Source organism: Hippopotamus amphibius, chromosome 16 (assembly GCF_030028045.1).
Source record: "Hippopotamus amphibius kiboko isolate mHipAmp2 chromosome 16, mHipAmp2.hap2, whole genome shotgun sequence".
In the NCBI taxonomy this organism is placed as follows: Eukaryota; Metazoa; Chordata; class Mammalia; order Artiodactyla; family Hippopotamidae; genus Hippopotamus; species Hippopotamus amphibius.
In genome coordinates, this window is record NC_080201.1 from 1,750,966 (window position 1) to 1,765,799 (window position 14,834).

A 14,834-nucleotide genomic window follows, 5' to 3' on the forward strand; every position below is an offset into this window, starting at 1 on the left:
ATTCGGAAAAGCAGTGCTCCTCTGGCCCCTGGCTTTGGCCTCCTTTGCCAATCACATGAGCTAGGGATGGATGTCTGTGGATGACGCGACTAACATTCCTGGCCCCCTGTGGCCGGCGGCCCCTAAGCGGGAGAAACAAGTAACTCAGTGTCCCCTTTGGTGTACGGTGGGGACATTGTGGTTTTTGCATCCCTTCCCTAGAGGTTTGTTTTGATTTTCTGAGTGGAACCCCGTGACCTTGGGCAGCTGGAGGAAGGCGTCGTGGCTACAGGGAGGCCGGCGGTGGAGGAGGGCCCGGCCTCGGCACGCTTCTCTTACAGATTCCCTTCCCTTTTCTCGAGAGGAGACCTTATCGTGTGCGTGGAAGTGAGTCTCAGATGATGTCGTGTCTGTGCTTCAGCTGTGGGGTTCGGGGAGACGCTGGCGGGGTGGTGCGCGTTAGCGGGCCGCGGTTCGCAGGAGGAGGGGTGGCTAGTCCAGGCATCCCGGGGTGGGGGTGGGGGGCAGGAAGCGCCAGGTGGCAGCAGTGAGGGGAACTCTGTCTAAGTAACGGGACTCTCGCAAAAGCTTTAATCCCTAATGCCACCTGAGATTCTAGATGATTCCCGTCCCAGAGAACTCTGCATCGTCACATCTCAGCAGTGCGCGGTGCGGACCAAAGCCCAGGGCCTATACCAAGCAGGGAGTGGCTGATCCTCAGAATCTCGAGAGCAAGGCCGTGGGAGCCGTGGGGAGGCCAGAAGGCACCCCGAGGGGATGAAGGAAGGCCAGCGTGGAGGCTGGCTGGGGGAGAGGTCAAAGGAAGGTCTCCATCGGTAGCCCAAAGGCATTTCAGAGACAACTGGGGACGTCTACTGAAAGCTGTGTTTTCTCCCAAGAGCAGTAGGGGGGCCTCCCGGGTGGGAGCCACACCAGGTGGGCAGAGGTGATTTAGGATCCGCACTCTAAGAAGTGGGCTGCATCTAAACGCAGCCCCGTGCCTTGCATGGGATCCTGAATGGGACCAGGCAAAGGATATCAGTGGTGTCAACTTAAAAAAATATTCACAGCCTAAAAGTTGAGAGTTATGTTTTATTCAGCGGGGATTTTTAGGACTTCAGGTCTGGGAGGCAGCATCTCAAGCAACCCTGAGAGAACTGCTCCCAGGAGGCAAGCAGGGGAGCCAGGTTATATAGAAGTGTTGCAACAAAGGGCAGGTAGTCTGAACATGAAAAGATGGCTGTTGATTAAAGGAAAGCCAGCCATCTAGAGTTAAGGCACCAGCGCTTTTCTCTGTGTGGGAAGATGCAAGAGTCTGGGCTCCCTGAGATCATTCCTTTGATGGGCATCTCAGCTCTCAGGCCAGTGTCCCATGTTTTCACATCCCAAGTTCCCTCAGGGCTCCCCATGGGGCGGAGCTGCAGTCTGGCGGCTGCTAGGTGGCAGGTGTTCTTTTCCTCCGAGTTCCCTCATCGGCTCACCGTGGGCGGGGGCTGCAATCCCTGATAATCGTGACATCCTTTGTTTACTGATAGGGTAGAAAATGCTCCATTTCTCAGTGGGGACACCGGCCAAGTCCAAACACAGTCTGCAGTTTAGCTCACGGTCCCGTCCCCGTGCTGGTTTCTCCATTTTGACGGTCTTACCACATCCTGGAAGATGAGCGTACAAAACCTCAGAGCTGTCTTTGCAACTTTTTTGCAAATCTAAGAGTATTCCAAAAGAAAAAAAATGTGTGTCTGATTTAAAACAAACAAAAAAAACCACACCAAACGAAAGGAGCCAAAGGTGAAAGCAATAGTGAGATGGGGGCGGGGAGAGGGCAAGTGCAGGGGCAGGTGTGGGGCAGAGGGCAGAGGGCGGGGCCCGTTATAAACCCGGCAGAGAGCACCGCGTGGGTCTCACGGCAGGACACACGGCCGTGGCTCAGTGCTTGTTCTTCCCGACACTGATGACAGGACGGGTTGAAGGTTAAGCTTCTGAGAGCAAACAGTCAGCCTCCACAAGAGCCCTCGGTAAGGCTCCCCTCACCTGCGGGGCAGGAGGGAGGATTCTTCCTGTGCTCATTTGTTTTCAGAACAGTTGAGCAAACAGTAATGTACAGGTTTCCATAGACACCTGAAGACACGGGGTGACTGTGATGCCAGGGACTGCAAACAATCCTTTTCCCAAACACCCCCCACACCCCTCCCACCGTGTCTTTCCGGCTTAGGAAAGCCTGGCTGGCTGCCCTGGGGCCCCAGGGCTCCGGCCGCGCCCGCCCCGTGTCCTCTGTGTGCAGGCTGGCAGGCCCGGTCCTCCCCGAGTTCATGCTATGAATTGATCTCAAAGCCCACACAGAAGCCCCTCTTAAAAACGTGGCCTCTGGAATTCCCTGGCGGTGCAGTGGTTAGGACTCTGAGCTGCGGTGCCAACACGGGGGCCCAGGTTCAATCCCTGGTCGGGCAACTAAGCCCCCCGCGAGCCTGGTGGCGCGGCCAAAACACCCAACGCAGCGCCTCACACGTCATTCCTCAGAGACGCAGGAGTGAGTGCGGAAAAGGCACTTTTCCTCGCCACCTCTGTCCCACCCGCTCTTGGCCTCCTGCCTGGGGACCGGCCACCTCCAGTGTGATGGCCACAGGGGTCACAGTCTGCGCCACAGAGAGCTGTGGGCGCCTCTGTTTCTGATGCTGGGGGCTTGCCTGGGGCTTGCCGGGGGCTTTCCTGTGGGCTCAGCCCTGGCGGCGGCCAGTCCCAGGCGCCCCTGCCAGATGCCACGCGGGGCTGATGCAAGGCCAGTGTCGCCCGCGGCCGTCTGTGGGGAAGGGCCGCCCTCTGCTGGCCAGCTCCCGTATTGCCACCTCCGTGCTTCTCCCGGCTTCTAGGAGGTCTGCATCCCCTCCATGGGAGCCTGGGGACATCAAGGTCAGGCCAGCCCATCACGGGTGAGCCAGGCCCTCCCCACCCCACAGCGCCTTCGCCGGATGGGGGTCATGAAGGTGTGAACTGTGGGGTGAGCTCACCCCTCAGGCCCCTTCCTCCTTGTGGAGACTGTGTCCACAGCCCCGTGGCCCTGGGCCTGGCTCCCGGCCACAGGTGCTGGAGGTCCCCTAGGGGCTGTCCCTCAAGCCTGAGGGAGCTCTGTCTGCTCCTGCTGAGCCCAGACCCCCCAGTCTGCATCCTTCAGTCCTCCACCCAGGAGAGGGTCCTGTTGTCTCTGGTAACGGCCAAAAGGTGCCCAGCCTGCTCTGCCCTGGCCCCTCGGACCCAAGTGGCCCGATGCTAAGACAAAACAAGACACCCCCTTCTGCTTTTAAGAATAGTGTCACCAAGTAATGCTGACAGCAGACCCTTCGTGCCTCCTCTGTGTCAAGGCTCAGAGCGGGGAGGCGTCAGGGCAGGGGGAGGATGCCCAGTTCACACAGGACCTGGTAATCTTTGTGGGTTTTTTTGGCCGCACCGCGTGATATGCGGGATCTGAGTTCGCTGACCAGGGATCAAACCTGTGCCCCTGGCAGTGGAAGTGCAGCGTCCTAACCACTGGACTGTCAGGGAAGTCCCAGTACCTGGTAATTTTTATGTGGTAAGTCTCGTGACCAGGTTACCTCTCTCTCTTTTGCGTTTTGCTTGTTCTTTTCATTATTATTATTAAACAGATGCTAATGTGAACCTTTCCCACGTGCCTGTGGGTGGGGCTGACTTCCCTTGTATGGAGTGGCTGCAGTCCCTGCTAGCCAGCACAGCTTGTACGGAAGCGTCCTCGTCTTTATCAGGGCATCTCAGGGGCATCCCGGGAAGACGGGGCCTTCTGCCAACCGGGAAGCAGCCATTCACGTGGAATGCACAGCAACTGGTGGGTGAGCGCGTTGTAGTGACACCGTGAACCTTGCGTGCCACCTGCTCCAGCCTGCAGTTTCATGTCCGTGTCCCAGAGAGAGCACCCCCTAAGCCTGCTTTCGGGGAAGCAGGCATTGGCTCCTGAGACCCCACCCGCTGTATCCTGACTTCTTCACAGCAGTGCTCTCATAGGCTTGCTACTTTTTTTGAATGAATTGAGGGTAACATTGAATACATTGCTGTAGGGGAGCAAAGTCTGCCACCCCAAAATGTCTCTGGCCTGCAAATTATTTCAAGCTGAAAACAATCAAGTCCCCAAAAGACTCAGAAAGAAACTTTGACTTCCCCCAACTGCCCGAAGGATTTAGAGAGAGGGCTTGTTCCCAGAACAGAGCTATGGCCAGAGATGTCTGCAAAGAATCTGGGCCGGGTGTGGTGAGAGAACTCAGCAGGGTGTGGAGATCAGAGTCCACTCTGGGTCCCATTGTCTCTGCCGGGGCCCAGCAGACAGATATTTGGCAAACATCTCCCTGCGAATGATCTATCTCCCCTTTGAAGTCCCAAACCACTACACTCACCATCCTCTTTTGTCTTTAGCTGAAAACGGTATTTAAGGCCAGGGTTTCGGCCATTTTGGTGAGTTAGCTTTTCTGGGCCTCTCCCGTGTATACATGTTACTAAACTTCGATTTTTCTCCTGTTAATCTGTCCCATGCCAATCCAATTCATAGACCAGGCAGAAGAACCTAGAAGGTAGAGGAAAATGTGTTCCCTGACATTACTCGTGTACAAATACGCCCCACGTCTTCACCAGCGACAGGGGTCGTCAGCGTTCTGGGTTCCGGGATTTCTGATTGGTGTGTGGAGATGTCTCCTGGGTGTCGTAACCTGCATTTCCCTGATGACATGTGATGTGGGGCATCTGCATTGCTTATAAAATCATTAGTTAGTGGAGTCGTCCTAGAGAGAGGTTATTTGAGAGACTGGGACGGCGCACATTTCAATGGGACATTAAGGGAACGGAGTGGAGTCCCACCTGGGAGGGGCCTGGTGGCAGAGGAGCATGAGGGCCTTGCACCACGGCAGTTTCGCCAGGGTCACGATTTTTGCCTTGGACCAGCTTCCACCCATTCCCCAGAATAACGGGCTTTTTGTTTTTACTCTCAGCGTTGACAGTGTCTCCAGGGCCCACTGAGGCAGAATTCCCCTCTGCCCACCCCAGGCCTTCCTTCTCAGGCCAGAGCAAAAAATACTAAGGAAGGAGGGGGGTCGGGCATGGAACGGAAAAAGAAAGAGAAAGAAAAAGAGTAAGACAGGAGAAAGGGAGGGTAAAGAAGAAAAAAAAATGTTGCCCACCCTTCCAGTTCTTCAAGAACCAAGCCATTGGCCACCAACAGTGAGGGGAATTCAGGATGGAGAAAAACAGGAAGCACTCTGTTCTCTGGACACAGGCCCCCTAGATAGTGAGGTTACATATCTAAGGAAAAGTTTCAATGACCCCAGATTCTTGCATCTTTCCACACAGAGGAAAGCACTAAGATCGTTAACTTGAGATGTCTGTTCTTTGTAATTAGCAGTAATCTTTTTATGCTTGATGACATGTTTTCCCCAGCAAAAAAGTTCCTACACATCCCAACTATTCCCTTACCTCTTTGGAACAGTTCCTTAGAGCCATCTGAGAGGGGTCTAGTCCTCAGGAAGGTCCCCAAATAAACTTAACGGACAACTTCTACGTTCTGCCTCTTCCTTTCAGTCAAGAGAAGGGAGGAAGGAAAAACAGCAAATATGAGATAGGTACGGTGTGAGAGCCGACACCAGACCCCTTGGCGGGGAAGCTGAGGGTCAGGGTTTATAAGTGTGCAGTGAGAGGATCCAGCCTGCAATCAGAGCCGCTTCACAGGGAAGACAGGACAGGCATCTGATTCAGAATGTGTTGACTGCGCCTTTATCCACGGGTCCTCTGTTCCTCGTATAGATCTTTCTAGAGCTTCGTTTTTATCTCCCTTTTGATTTCAAATGTGTGTGGTTCTTAGTCTTTGGGAATGAAGGATCCACGTACAGGACATTATTCTGAAATAGTTGAACAGCTAAAACATTCCCCTCCTCTGACCATGCTAGACAAATGTTCTCTGGGTCAAGCTGTGCTGTCATTTGGGGGATTTTATTCATTCACTGTTTATTTACAATTTATCAGCATTTAACAAATAGTGCACCGTTTTTTTCCTGGGGATGCAAAGTTGAATGAGATAGAGCCTGCGGGAGACTGCCACCTGGTGGAGGAGAGAGACAGCACACGGATAACTATAAAGCAGTAACTCCTAGTGTATCCTGAGGACCATTCGAGGAAATGCGTTAATGGGAAAGTCCTGACTTACTGGGCAATCAGATAACGTGAACATTATTCCTGGCATGCCATTGAAGTACCGGGCAACACTGAACCAATTCTCCAACCCAGTCTCTGAGTGCCTCTAACAGCATCCCAACCCTCAGGTTTTGCTGTAGAAGAGGTCTTTGTTGCATTGCACATGTTTTATGTTAGTTGCATCATTCACAGATGTGGCCAAGGATAGGAGGATGTGGTTAGCTCCATGCCCAGAACTTAGGTCTCAGAACTGCGTTTCCGTGACGGGTGAACACCTGGCCTCCTCCCTCCAGGTGGCCTGAGATCAGAGCCACTCAGCACGAGGTGTGAGAGCAGCCCTTCCGGAGTATTAGAAAGTTCAGTGAGTGCGATCTATTTTCAAAGCCAGGCAACTGGAATGTAAGGGGCTATGGCCACGAACCGTGAGCATAAGTTGCTGACTGTGAGATGATCAGGCTTGAAAACTGAGCTGGTTCCTGGGTCAGGCAGATGCTCAAAGCCAGATGCTCAAAGCAGGGATATTACAGGGATTTAAGAAATCAACTTAAAGCATCACCAATATCTCCAACTATTTGTTCAAGGAGTTTTACCTTCTTAAAAACAAATTTAACCTTAGGGACAGACTTGCAGTTTCACACGCTGCGTGTTCTCTAGGCTGGTACCTCGAAACCCTGCGTGTAGGAAAGCTGGCTTTGGGCTCCGTGTGGGGAGATTTAGGGGACACAGCGACTAGGAAACAGATGTGCGGTTGCAGGCTCACTGGGCAGCACACAAGGTCCTCAGCTTCATCACAACCTGCTCCCTGACTCGCTGTGATGTGACAGGTTCCTTCCGAGTTTGCAATTAGCACACCCAGCACGGCTCTGTCTTTTGCTCCATTTCCTGCTCTATTGTCTAGGTTTCAGTGTTTCCCTCTCCCCAGTTTTTGCATCTGATGACTTACACACTGTCCTTGATCTTCATGTGATGGCTCTGCGACTGGTGATAAAGAAAATGGGGCAACAGTGAGACAGCAGGAGGCCCTGCACTTGTGATCAAGCAGGTGAGCGAAACGACAGCACAGATCTTTGCTTAATATCAGTCAGCAGGAAATTCCCCTCCCCATGCTAAGTGTGGCTGTGCGTGGAAGTGAAGACTGTGGGTGACTCTGAGGTTTCCTTCCATTATTTTAAAAGTTAGTATATATTAATGACACACTGAAAAATATCATTTAAAGTTTGAAGCAGTGCTGTCATATGGTACACTAAGTTATTTGGACCAATCCTCCCATTCGAACTAGAAAATGATGGATAAATGTTGAACTGAGTCTTCTCAAAGGCATTGGAAAGCTAACAAGGAGTAAAGAATCACCAAATTGGAAACTAACGGGAAGAACATTCAAAAAAAAAAATTGAGTAGAGGCTGGGCTCTGAGATGGTTTTTGCTTCTGGGCATGCGCAAGTGTGGCCACGTTCGACTTCAGTTTGACAGCCTTGAAGGGCAAGCAGAAAGCTCAGCACATCCAAGGCTGTCTCAGGTGGGATCTAAGTAGAAATTCCCTGCAGAAGAAGCAGAGATGCCAAGAGCTGGGCCTGAGGATGAGGGTGCAGCAGAAGTATTCCTGCTGCCCAGAACCTCGGGAACTGGGAAAGTCACCCCAGTGCCGAGCAGGTCCCTGACACACTGTAACCACATCCCAGCCTTTCCTTGGATTTTCAGCCTCGATTTACATCACCTGGATTGTCCAAAAGAAACTTAAGACACTAGTCTGGACTCAGCAGGTCATGAGCTGGCAGTGCCTGTGGCGGTTTGGCAGAAGCAGTTACCCTCGGGAGAAAGATGCTTTTGCTGGTAACTTTCAAATGTTATTCACAAGCAGTGCTTCAAGCATATGAAGAGTGTCACTGCAGCAGAAACTGATTAATATACCTGCTCTGCTTAAGGACAAGACAAACTTGAAACCACCTGCAGGGAACTGAAGGCTGTAGAAGTGTTCTGGCAGATTTGAGAAAAACAGAACCTCTGAAAATGAGTAATCGTAATCAAAAGTTATACGGACAAGTTAGACGTGATGGGACTGAACAAACAATCCAGGAACCAGCAGGTAAGCTGGGAGGAATTATCCGGAAGGCAGCACAGAGGGACAAACAGGGAAAACGGAGAAGAGAGGTTAAGAGACCCGGAAGACGACAGAGAGGAGGGGTAGGGGGCAACGGCATCCTTTGAAGAGAGGATGACAGAGAAACCCCGGACCTGGTAAGGCCTCCATGCACAGCCTGGCGAGGACCAGCAATTCCCAAGCAAGGCGAATCAAAAGAAATAAATATATAAACACATCTTAGGGAAACTGCAGGGTAATAGAGTGAAGATAAAATCGCAAAAGCAGTTAGAGAAAAAAAAAATTACTTTCCAGAAAGATCTTTAGAAAATCTTCAAATAACTGGAAACGAAATACACTTCTGAATAACCCAAGGGTCAAAGACAAAATCAAAAAGGGAATTAGGAAGTGTCTTGAACTGAATGGAAATCAAAACACAACGCATTAAAATGTGTAGGATTGCCATGTATACATTACTAATAAGAAAAAAAAAACCCAAATTGTACACTCTAAATATATGTAGATTACTCTATGTTAACTGTATCTCAGAAAAGTTCTTAAAAAAAATGTGTAGGACGCAGCTGAAGCAGAATGAAAAGGGGAACGGAGAGCACTGAACCCTGAGGTCTCTCCAATCAAGGAATTGAATTAGAAATACATAAAAAAGATCTCCAAATGTTTGGAAATTAAACAGCACACTTTAATCCCAAAGAGGAGAAAGTTTTGCTTTCGGCCACAATGGAGCAAAGAGAGTGGATTTACCCTTTCCCCTAGGATGTCTAGAAAACTGGACAAAATATATGAAAGAAAGGTTTTGACATCCTTTCCCTTCCCTTCCCTTCCCTCTTCCCCTTATCTTCCTCCCCCTCCCATCTGTCCATCCTTATTCTTTGCTTCATTTCACAAAGCATTTGAGGAATGGCATCCTGTTTGTCGCATGAGAACAAAACCTCCTGGAAGCTGGTGGCTGGGTCTTTTGGGTCTGTATCTCCTGTGATCTGGCACAACGTCCCCATGCTGTGGTAACCAGTTAATGTTGTTGAATGAAATGATCCTGAGCCACTTCAAAACCGTGACCCCACTTTGCAGCACAGAGAATCTCTTAAATTTGACTTTTGCTTTTAACTTTTCTAAGCTTTTTTTTTTTTCCACTTGATTCTCTCAAGGGTTCTGTGCACTAGGTGGGCGGGTTTAATATGATCAATTTCCAGGTGGGAAAGTATAAAGACCCACTGCATCTATACCAGACTTGGGCGATATTGTTGCAGAAAAAAACTGATCCCATGAGAAACCAAGCACCACACTCAGAGAGTTGGAGAACTCAGGTTTATTGAGCCGGCGGACCCAGACGAGCTAATGCTCCAAAATTCTGGGGCCCCGTTTCAGGGGAGTCTTCTCCTTATATAGGTTAAAACATACAGCTATAATTGGTACAAACTGATTGGCTACAAATTACTGTAGGTCCCGGGCAGTTACAGAGCGCGGGAGTTGCCATGGGTTACACACATAGTAGGGGGTCCTAACAGCAACTTGTAGGAGCCGGACATTCCATTCCTATCATGACTAAGGTCCCAATTTGCATTCTCATATTGGTTGCAGGTTGAAGTTAATGGTCACTTAACAAGTCTATGAACAAAGGGTCTCAAACAAAGGCTTGGGGTGGGTGCCCGAGAGCGAGACATTCTTCCCTTATCTGATCACTCTTAGTCATTCATTTTACTGTTTCACTGAGAGTGGCGAGCAGGCCTTTGCAAGATAGAGGAGAGAAAGCAATTACAAGTATGGAAGTTTCAATTTCCTCATCAATATCTCCAATTACACCCATTATTTGTGGTGAGAGTAATAAGTTAGGTGCAAGGTTAACATTTTTTTCTCTTCTGGATTTCAACTTGAAGACAGCAGAGGGCGCCTGGCCACACAAAAGGTACGCTCTAAACGTTAACGATATATTAGATTTAAGATTATTCATTAAACTTTCAAAAATGTGAATTTCACTAAAATAGGACCCTGTACTTAATCTTTCTACTATTTTAGGATTCTGGTCTCATTTTAAATGTTCTGTTCTCCTTTCTTGGTCATGAGAGTTTCAACCTCACGTAAATCACCATGACACTATTAATTCCAAGAGCCTTCCAATTGAGCTTCAAGATTATTTCAGATAATAAAAGTATTAAATCTTGCATCTACCAGATCCTTCCAAATCTTCAGTAGGGAATAGGCTCCCCCTTCTGCAGTTCTTAAGAGGCAACCACTGTAATGTGTTGCAGTCAGACATGGTGTGATTGAAGGGCTATTGTGCTTCAAGTGCATTGCCTCCAGCTTACCCAATATTCTCAGAAAAGTGTAAAAGGATTAGGCAGGTTCCTAGTCATATTGCACTAGAGGGAAAGTAAGGATTTCTGAGGGGCAGTAGTGACGCTTCAAGCCATTTGTAGCTCATTGTTTAAGGTGATTACGTCTGCAGGCTCAGGGGTCAGGTTCCTGTGAAATTCTGCACCTCCCTTCTGATTTGGCTTCTAGCTGGTTCTTTTCTCTGTTATCTCACACGCTCTCCTATTCTCCAAAGATCAGCTGGGGATGGTGACAGCCCGAATCCTATTCTACTCCCCCCCACCCCCCAATAGTTCCCCACATTTAATTTTTCTTCTTAAAGACTAGGTTTTTGGACAAGGTGGAGTTGGCTGAAAAAGCATTCCTTCCTGGCTGCCTAGTGATTAGTAAATTGATCAGCTCTAAGTCGATGTGGTTACTGATCAGGATTCCTGGACTCCTTAATGAATAGAATTGATAAGAGGCCAAAGAAGAAATTCAGGCAAAGCTTTGTTGGCACTTGTGCTGCAGGAGGGAATGAGAACACGTTCCTTTGCTGGGGGGGTGGTGCTGGGGCGAGCTGGTACCTCTTATGGGGTGAGGGCAGAGGTGGCCTATGCGCTCTGCCCACCCCCTCGGTGGTGCTTTGTAGAGGGACCTGTGCAGTAGCCATGCTTTCGTGCCTGAGTCCTCAGAAGTGGCAGTTGGGTTTTTGGTCTTTTTTTGTATCTCGTTCATAATTTGCCCCAATTGCCACACGCACACAGCAATGTCTAATCCCGTACAGATTCTTTGTGTTTTGTTTGGAGGAGACACTGGTCCAGGTCCCAGGCTTCAGGTCCCGGCCTGTCTCAACTTCTTTACGCCTGAGCCTGGCGGCGGTCCACCCACAAGAGAGGAAAGGCGCTCATCTGCTGCCTTCTGCTTCCCCCTTGCCCAATGCTCGCTCGCGCTCGTCCTTCATCTGTCCTGTGTCCTTCGTCACAAGCCCCGAGGTGACAGCCGCTGAGCAGCGAGAAGCGTTTTCACTCTGCTCCGTCCAAACCGTGGCGTCCCACGTGCCACCTGCGGCGTGAGTCAAACGCTGGGGGCGGTTTCGAGCCTCCAGACTTGGGGCACGGCCTGCGCTGGGACCGCCCGGACACGGGAGGGGTCGCCCCCGGGCCGGCGGGGCTGCTGAGCCGGCTCCCGGGCCCAGGCCGGGCCGGGCGGCGGCGGCGGCGGCGGCGGCGGGGACAACTGGCGGCGCGCCCCCGGGGACAGCCGAGGGCGCAGGGGGCCGGGGCCGCGCCCGACTCCGGAGGCGGAGCGCGCAGGCCCCCGCCCACCCGGAAGCGCGCGCGCCGCGCCGGAAGTGACGCGCTGTCCGCGCGCCGCCCCGTACGTCCGTCCTGCGCGCCGCGCGCTGCCCGAGCCTCGCGCGCTGCTCCTGGCGTCTCCTCAGGCCCGGCGCGATGGGCAGGAAGGGCAGGAAGGAGAAGAAGGGCCGCGGGGCGGAGAAGACGGCCGCCAAGATGGAGAAGAAGGTGTCCAGGCGCTCGCGGAAGGAGGAGGTGAGCGGGGCGCCGCTGCTGGCTTCAGGCCTCGGCCTTAAAGGGGCGGACGGGACCCTCCCGGCGGCCCCGAGCGTCGGCGGAGGAAGTGCGTGGAACTGTGGGGCGTCCCGTCGCAGTTGGTGGTGACCGAGAGTTTCCTCCGGGTGTGTCCCTGCCCCCCCGTCTCTCCCGGCCCTCTCTACCTCCCCGTCTCTCCATCCCCTCTCTGCCCCCGTCTCTCCCTGCCGTCTTCCCCTGTCCTCCTCTTTAGCAGGGTCTGCAGATGCATCAGTGCTGGACTTAGAGGCGAGGGCTCTGCTCTTAGCTGACTGTTGCTCGTGGGCTCCCTAACCCCCCGGGCGGTTTATGACGGTGCGTGAGCGTTTGCTGCCTGCCACCAGTTGTGCTCTCTGGGCTTGGATTCTCACAACCAGTTGAGTTCCGGAGCTTCGGCGTCCCAGCCTGACAGTTAGGAAGTCAGAGGCCAACAGGCGACGCAGCTCAGGCTCACACAGCCGCGAGGTGGCCTGGAGCTGGAGTTTGACCGGATGTCCCTGGTCCAGAGCTCTTGATCACACGCCCTTGTCCCTTTTCTTCCTAAGGCATGCGTGTCTCTGTTTCCTCACCTGCCGAATAGTGGGGTTGGGCCTTTTCTCTCATTGTCTCCTGTCTTTTTTTGGTTTGGGGGAGACTAGGTCGTCTTGGGGGACAACTTGGAGTTCTGCCCAGCACAGCACTCATGTCTCAGATACCTGGCTGACGCCTGCACGTGGCTGTCACACAGATCCCACGCTTTTTGCACTGTCCTGTTGAAGCCCCATCTCTTCACCCTGCCTGGGAGACCTACCTCACTTGGGCTCCCTCCCCTCCGGCCACACACTTGGTGCTGCGTCGTGGGTACGCCACGTTCTTTCTGCACCTCTCCCCCAGCTACATTTTTCTGGTCACTGGCTTCTCGTCATCTTTCAGCTTGTTGTCACTGTGGAGAGGCTTTCCCACACTAGGCCACCTGTGCCACCAGACCCTCCCTGTTCCAGCCCCTCAGCCCAGTGACTGTGGTGTCCAGCCGTTTGGGAAGTGCTGCCTTAGAGTGGCAGGAGGGGAGCTTACTTGGCTCCCAGGCCTGGTTTTAGTCTGGTGAGATTTGTTCACCGTGTAGGCGTGTGGAGTGGCTGCTGGATTAAGTGGCAGGAACGGAAGAGGTGAGGGATGAGGCGGGTCACCCAGCTGTTACAGAACCAAACGCGGGTCCACTCGCGCAAAGCAAAGCCATCCTGCTGACCCAGGGTTGTGGGGAAGGGGGAAGTGCAGGTTTTATTGCAGGTGCCAAGTAAGGAGTCCGGGCAGCTGGTGCTCAAAAGACCCAGCCTTCTTGAAGGCTTTCAGGGAAGGTTTTTGTAGACAGAGTGAGGGAGGGGGGTGTGGTCAGCTTGTGGACATTCTTCTTCTTGGTGGTGAGGTCATCAGGGGTCAACATCACCCACCTTGTGTGGTTCCGGCCGGCCTGGCGTCTGCATTCTGGCGGGCAGCACGCAGTCAACTTCTCCCACCTGGTGGGGGTTTTAGTCTCTATGCAAAACAGCTGACAAGACAGGGCTCAGAACATCACCTGTAGCCCTTGAGGAGGCACTGAAGGTCCTTGACTTTAAGGCTACGCTATTTTGTCTTGCTTGACTGTTCTCCTTTCTGAATTTTCTCACTTCTCTAATTAATTTATTCTTTGGAACTCGAGAAGGCCTAGGAGGGTAAAGTTTTTCTACAGACGAGGCAGGCGGAGCACATGGGGTGGGTGGGAGGGTGTAGTTTCCTGTTCCCAGAAGGCCTCATAGGGTCCTGCTCAGTTACGTGACGGCAGAGCCTGTGCTCTGAACGAAAGGGACAGCGAGGCCTGCTGCCAACCAGAGACACTGTGGACGTGCCTGGGGGTGCCTTGCGTGACAGGGGTTAAATGCTTCCTGCCGGCCTCGCCCGGTGGGTGTCAGTGCCGCTCGCCCCAGGACTGATACAGCCGCTGGGCCTCCAGGCCTGCTGCTGCTGTGGGAGCCATGCCTTCCTCCCACCTTGTTCCTGTCTTCCCTTTCGCCTTTACGGAAGGTAGTTTCTCGGGTGAGTGACACTGGACTAGGAGCTCTGAGCTTATTGAGGCTGCAGCAGTCACTTCTCCACCCAGGTCTTCCTGTAAAGGTCCAGTAACTTGTCTTGAGTACCTAATGGAGTGTGTTTTGCACTAGGGACTAGGAGTCAGCAGGACAGCTGTTACACTCAGAGGTAGCAAGATAACGGATGTTTTTGTGGACTCCCCTGAGGGTGGAAATTGGTACAGCCACTTGGGTCTTAATTTGTCAATACCTAGAAAAGTGGATGCTACAGCCTAGCAGGTATACACTTAAAGATTTACCTGTGAAACTGCCCCCAGCTACACAAAGACAGGTACTAGAATGGCCATGGTAGTATTGCTTGTAAAAAAGAAAATTTTGGAGTTGACCCAGATGTTCAGCGGCAGCCAGACGGGTGGAGAAGCTGAGTAGCTCTTCCACCGCGACAGCGCCCGGACTCAGTGCATCAGAGCGTCCTTTCAGCAGAACAGCAGGTTGCGAGGGGGTGTTCAGTGTGATAGCGTGCACGTGGAATTGAAAACCTACAACAATAACGTACGTAGCTTAGGGATACACAACGTGTAGTAAACGTATCGAGAGATGTGTGAGAGTAACATGCCCTTTGTTCCAGACAGTGGCTGCTTCCAGGGAGGTGAA

At 52.2% G+C, this 14,834-nt stretch overlaps 1 protein-coding gene across 8 annotated transcripts in view; it reads left to right on the top strand.

The window, feature by feature from the left end:
* The first annotated feature begins 11,935 nt into the window (after positions 1-11,935).
* KLHDC4 (kelch domain containing 4) overlaps positions 11,936-14,834 on the top strand; it is a 64,486-nt gene continuing 61,587 nt past the window's right edge. For 7 of the 8 annotated variants that reach the window (XR_009049793.1, XR_009049794.1, XM_057713438.1 and 4 more), the window contains exon 1: positions 11,936-12,099. Coding sequence is in view for 5 of the 8 variants with exons in the window: in XM_057713438.1 (XP_057569421.1) it covers positions 12,001-12,099 (99 nt within the window). In the remaining 3 variants the exon portion in view is untranslated. The remainder of the gene's footprint in view (positions 12,100-14,834) is intronic. The other variant, XM_057713442.1, reaches the window with a different exon arrangement.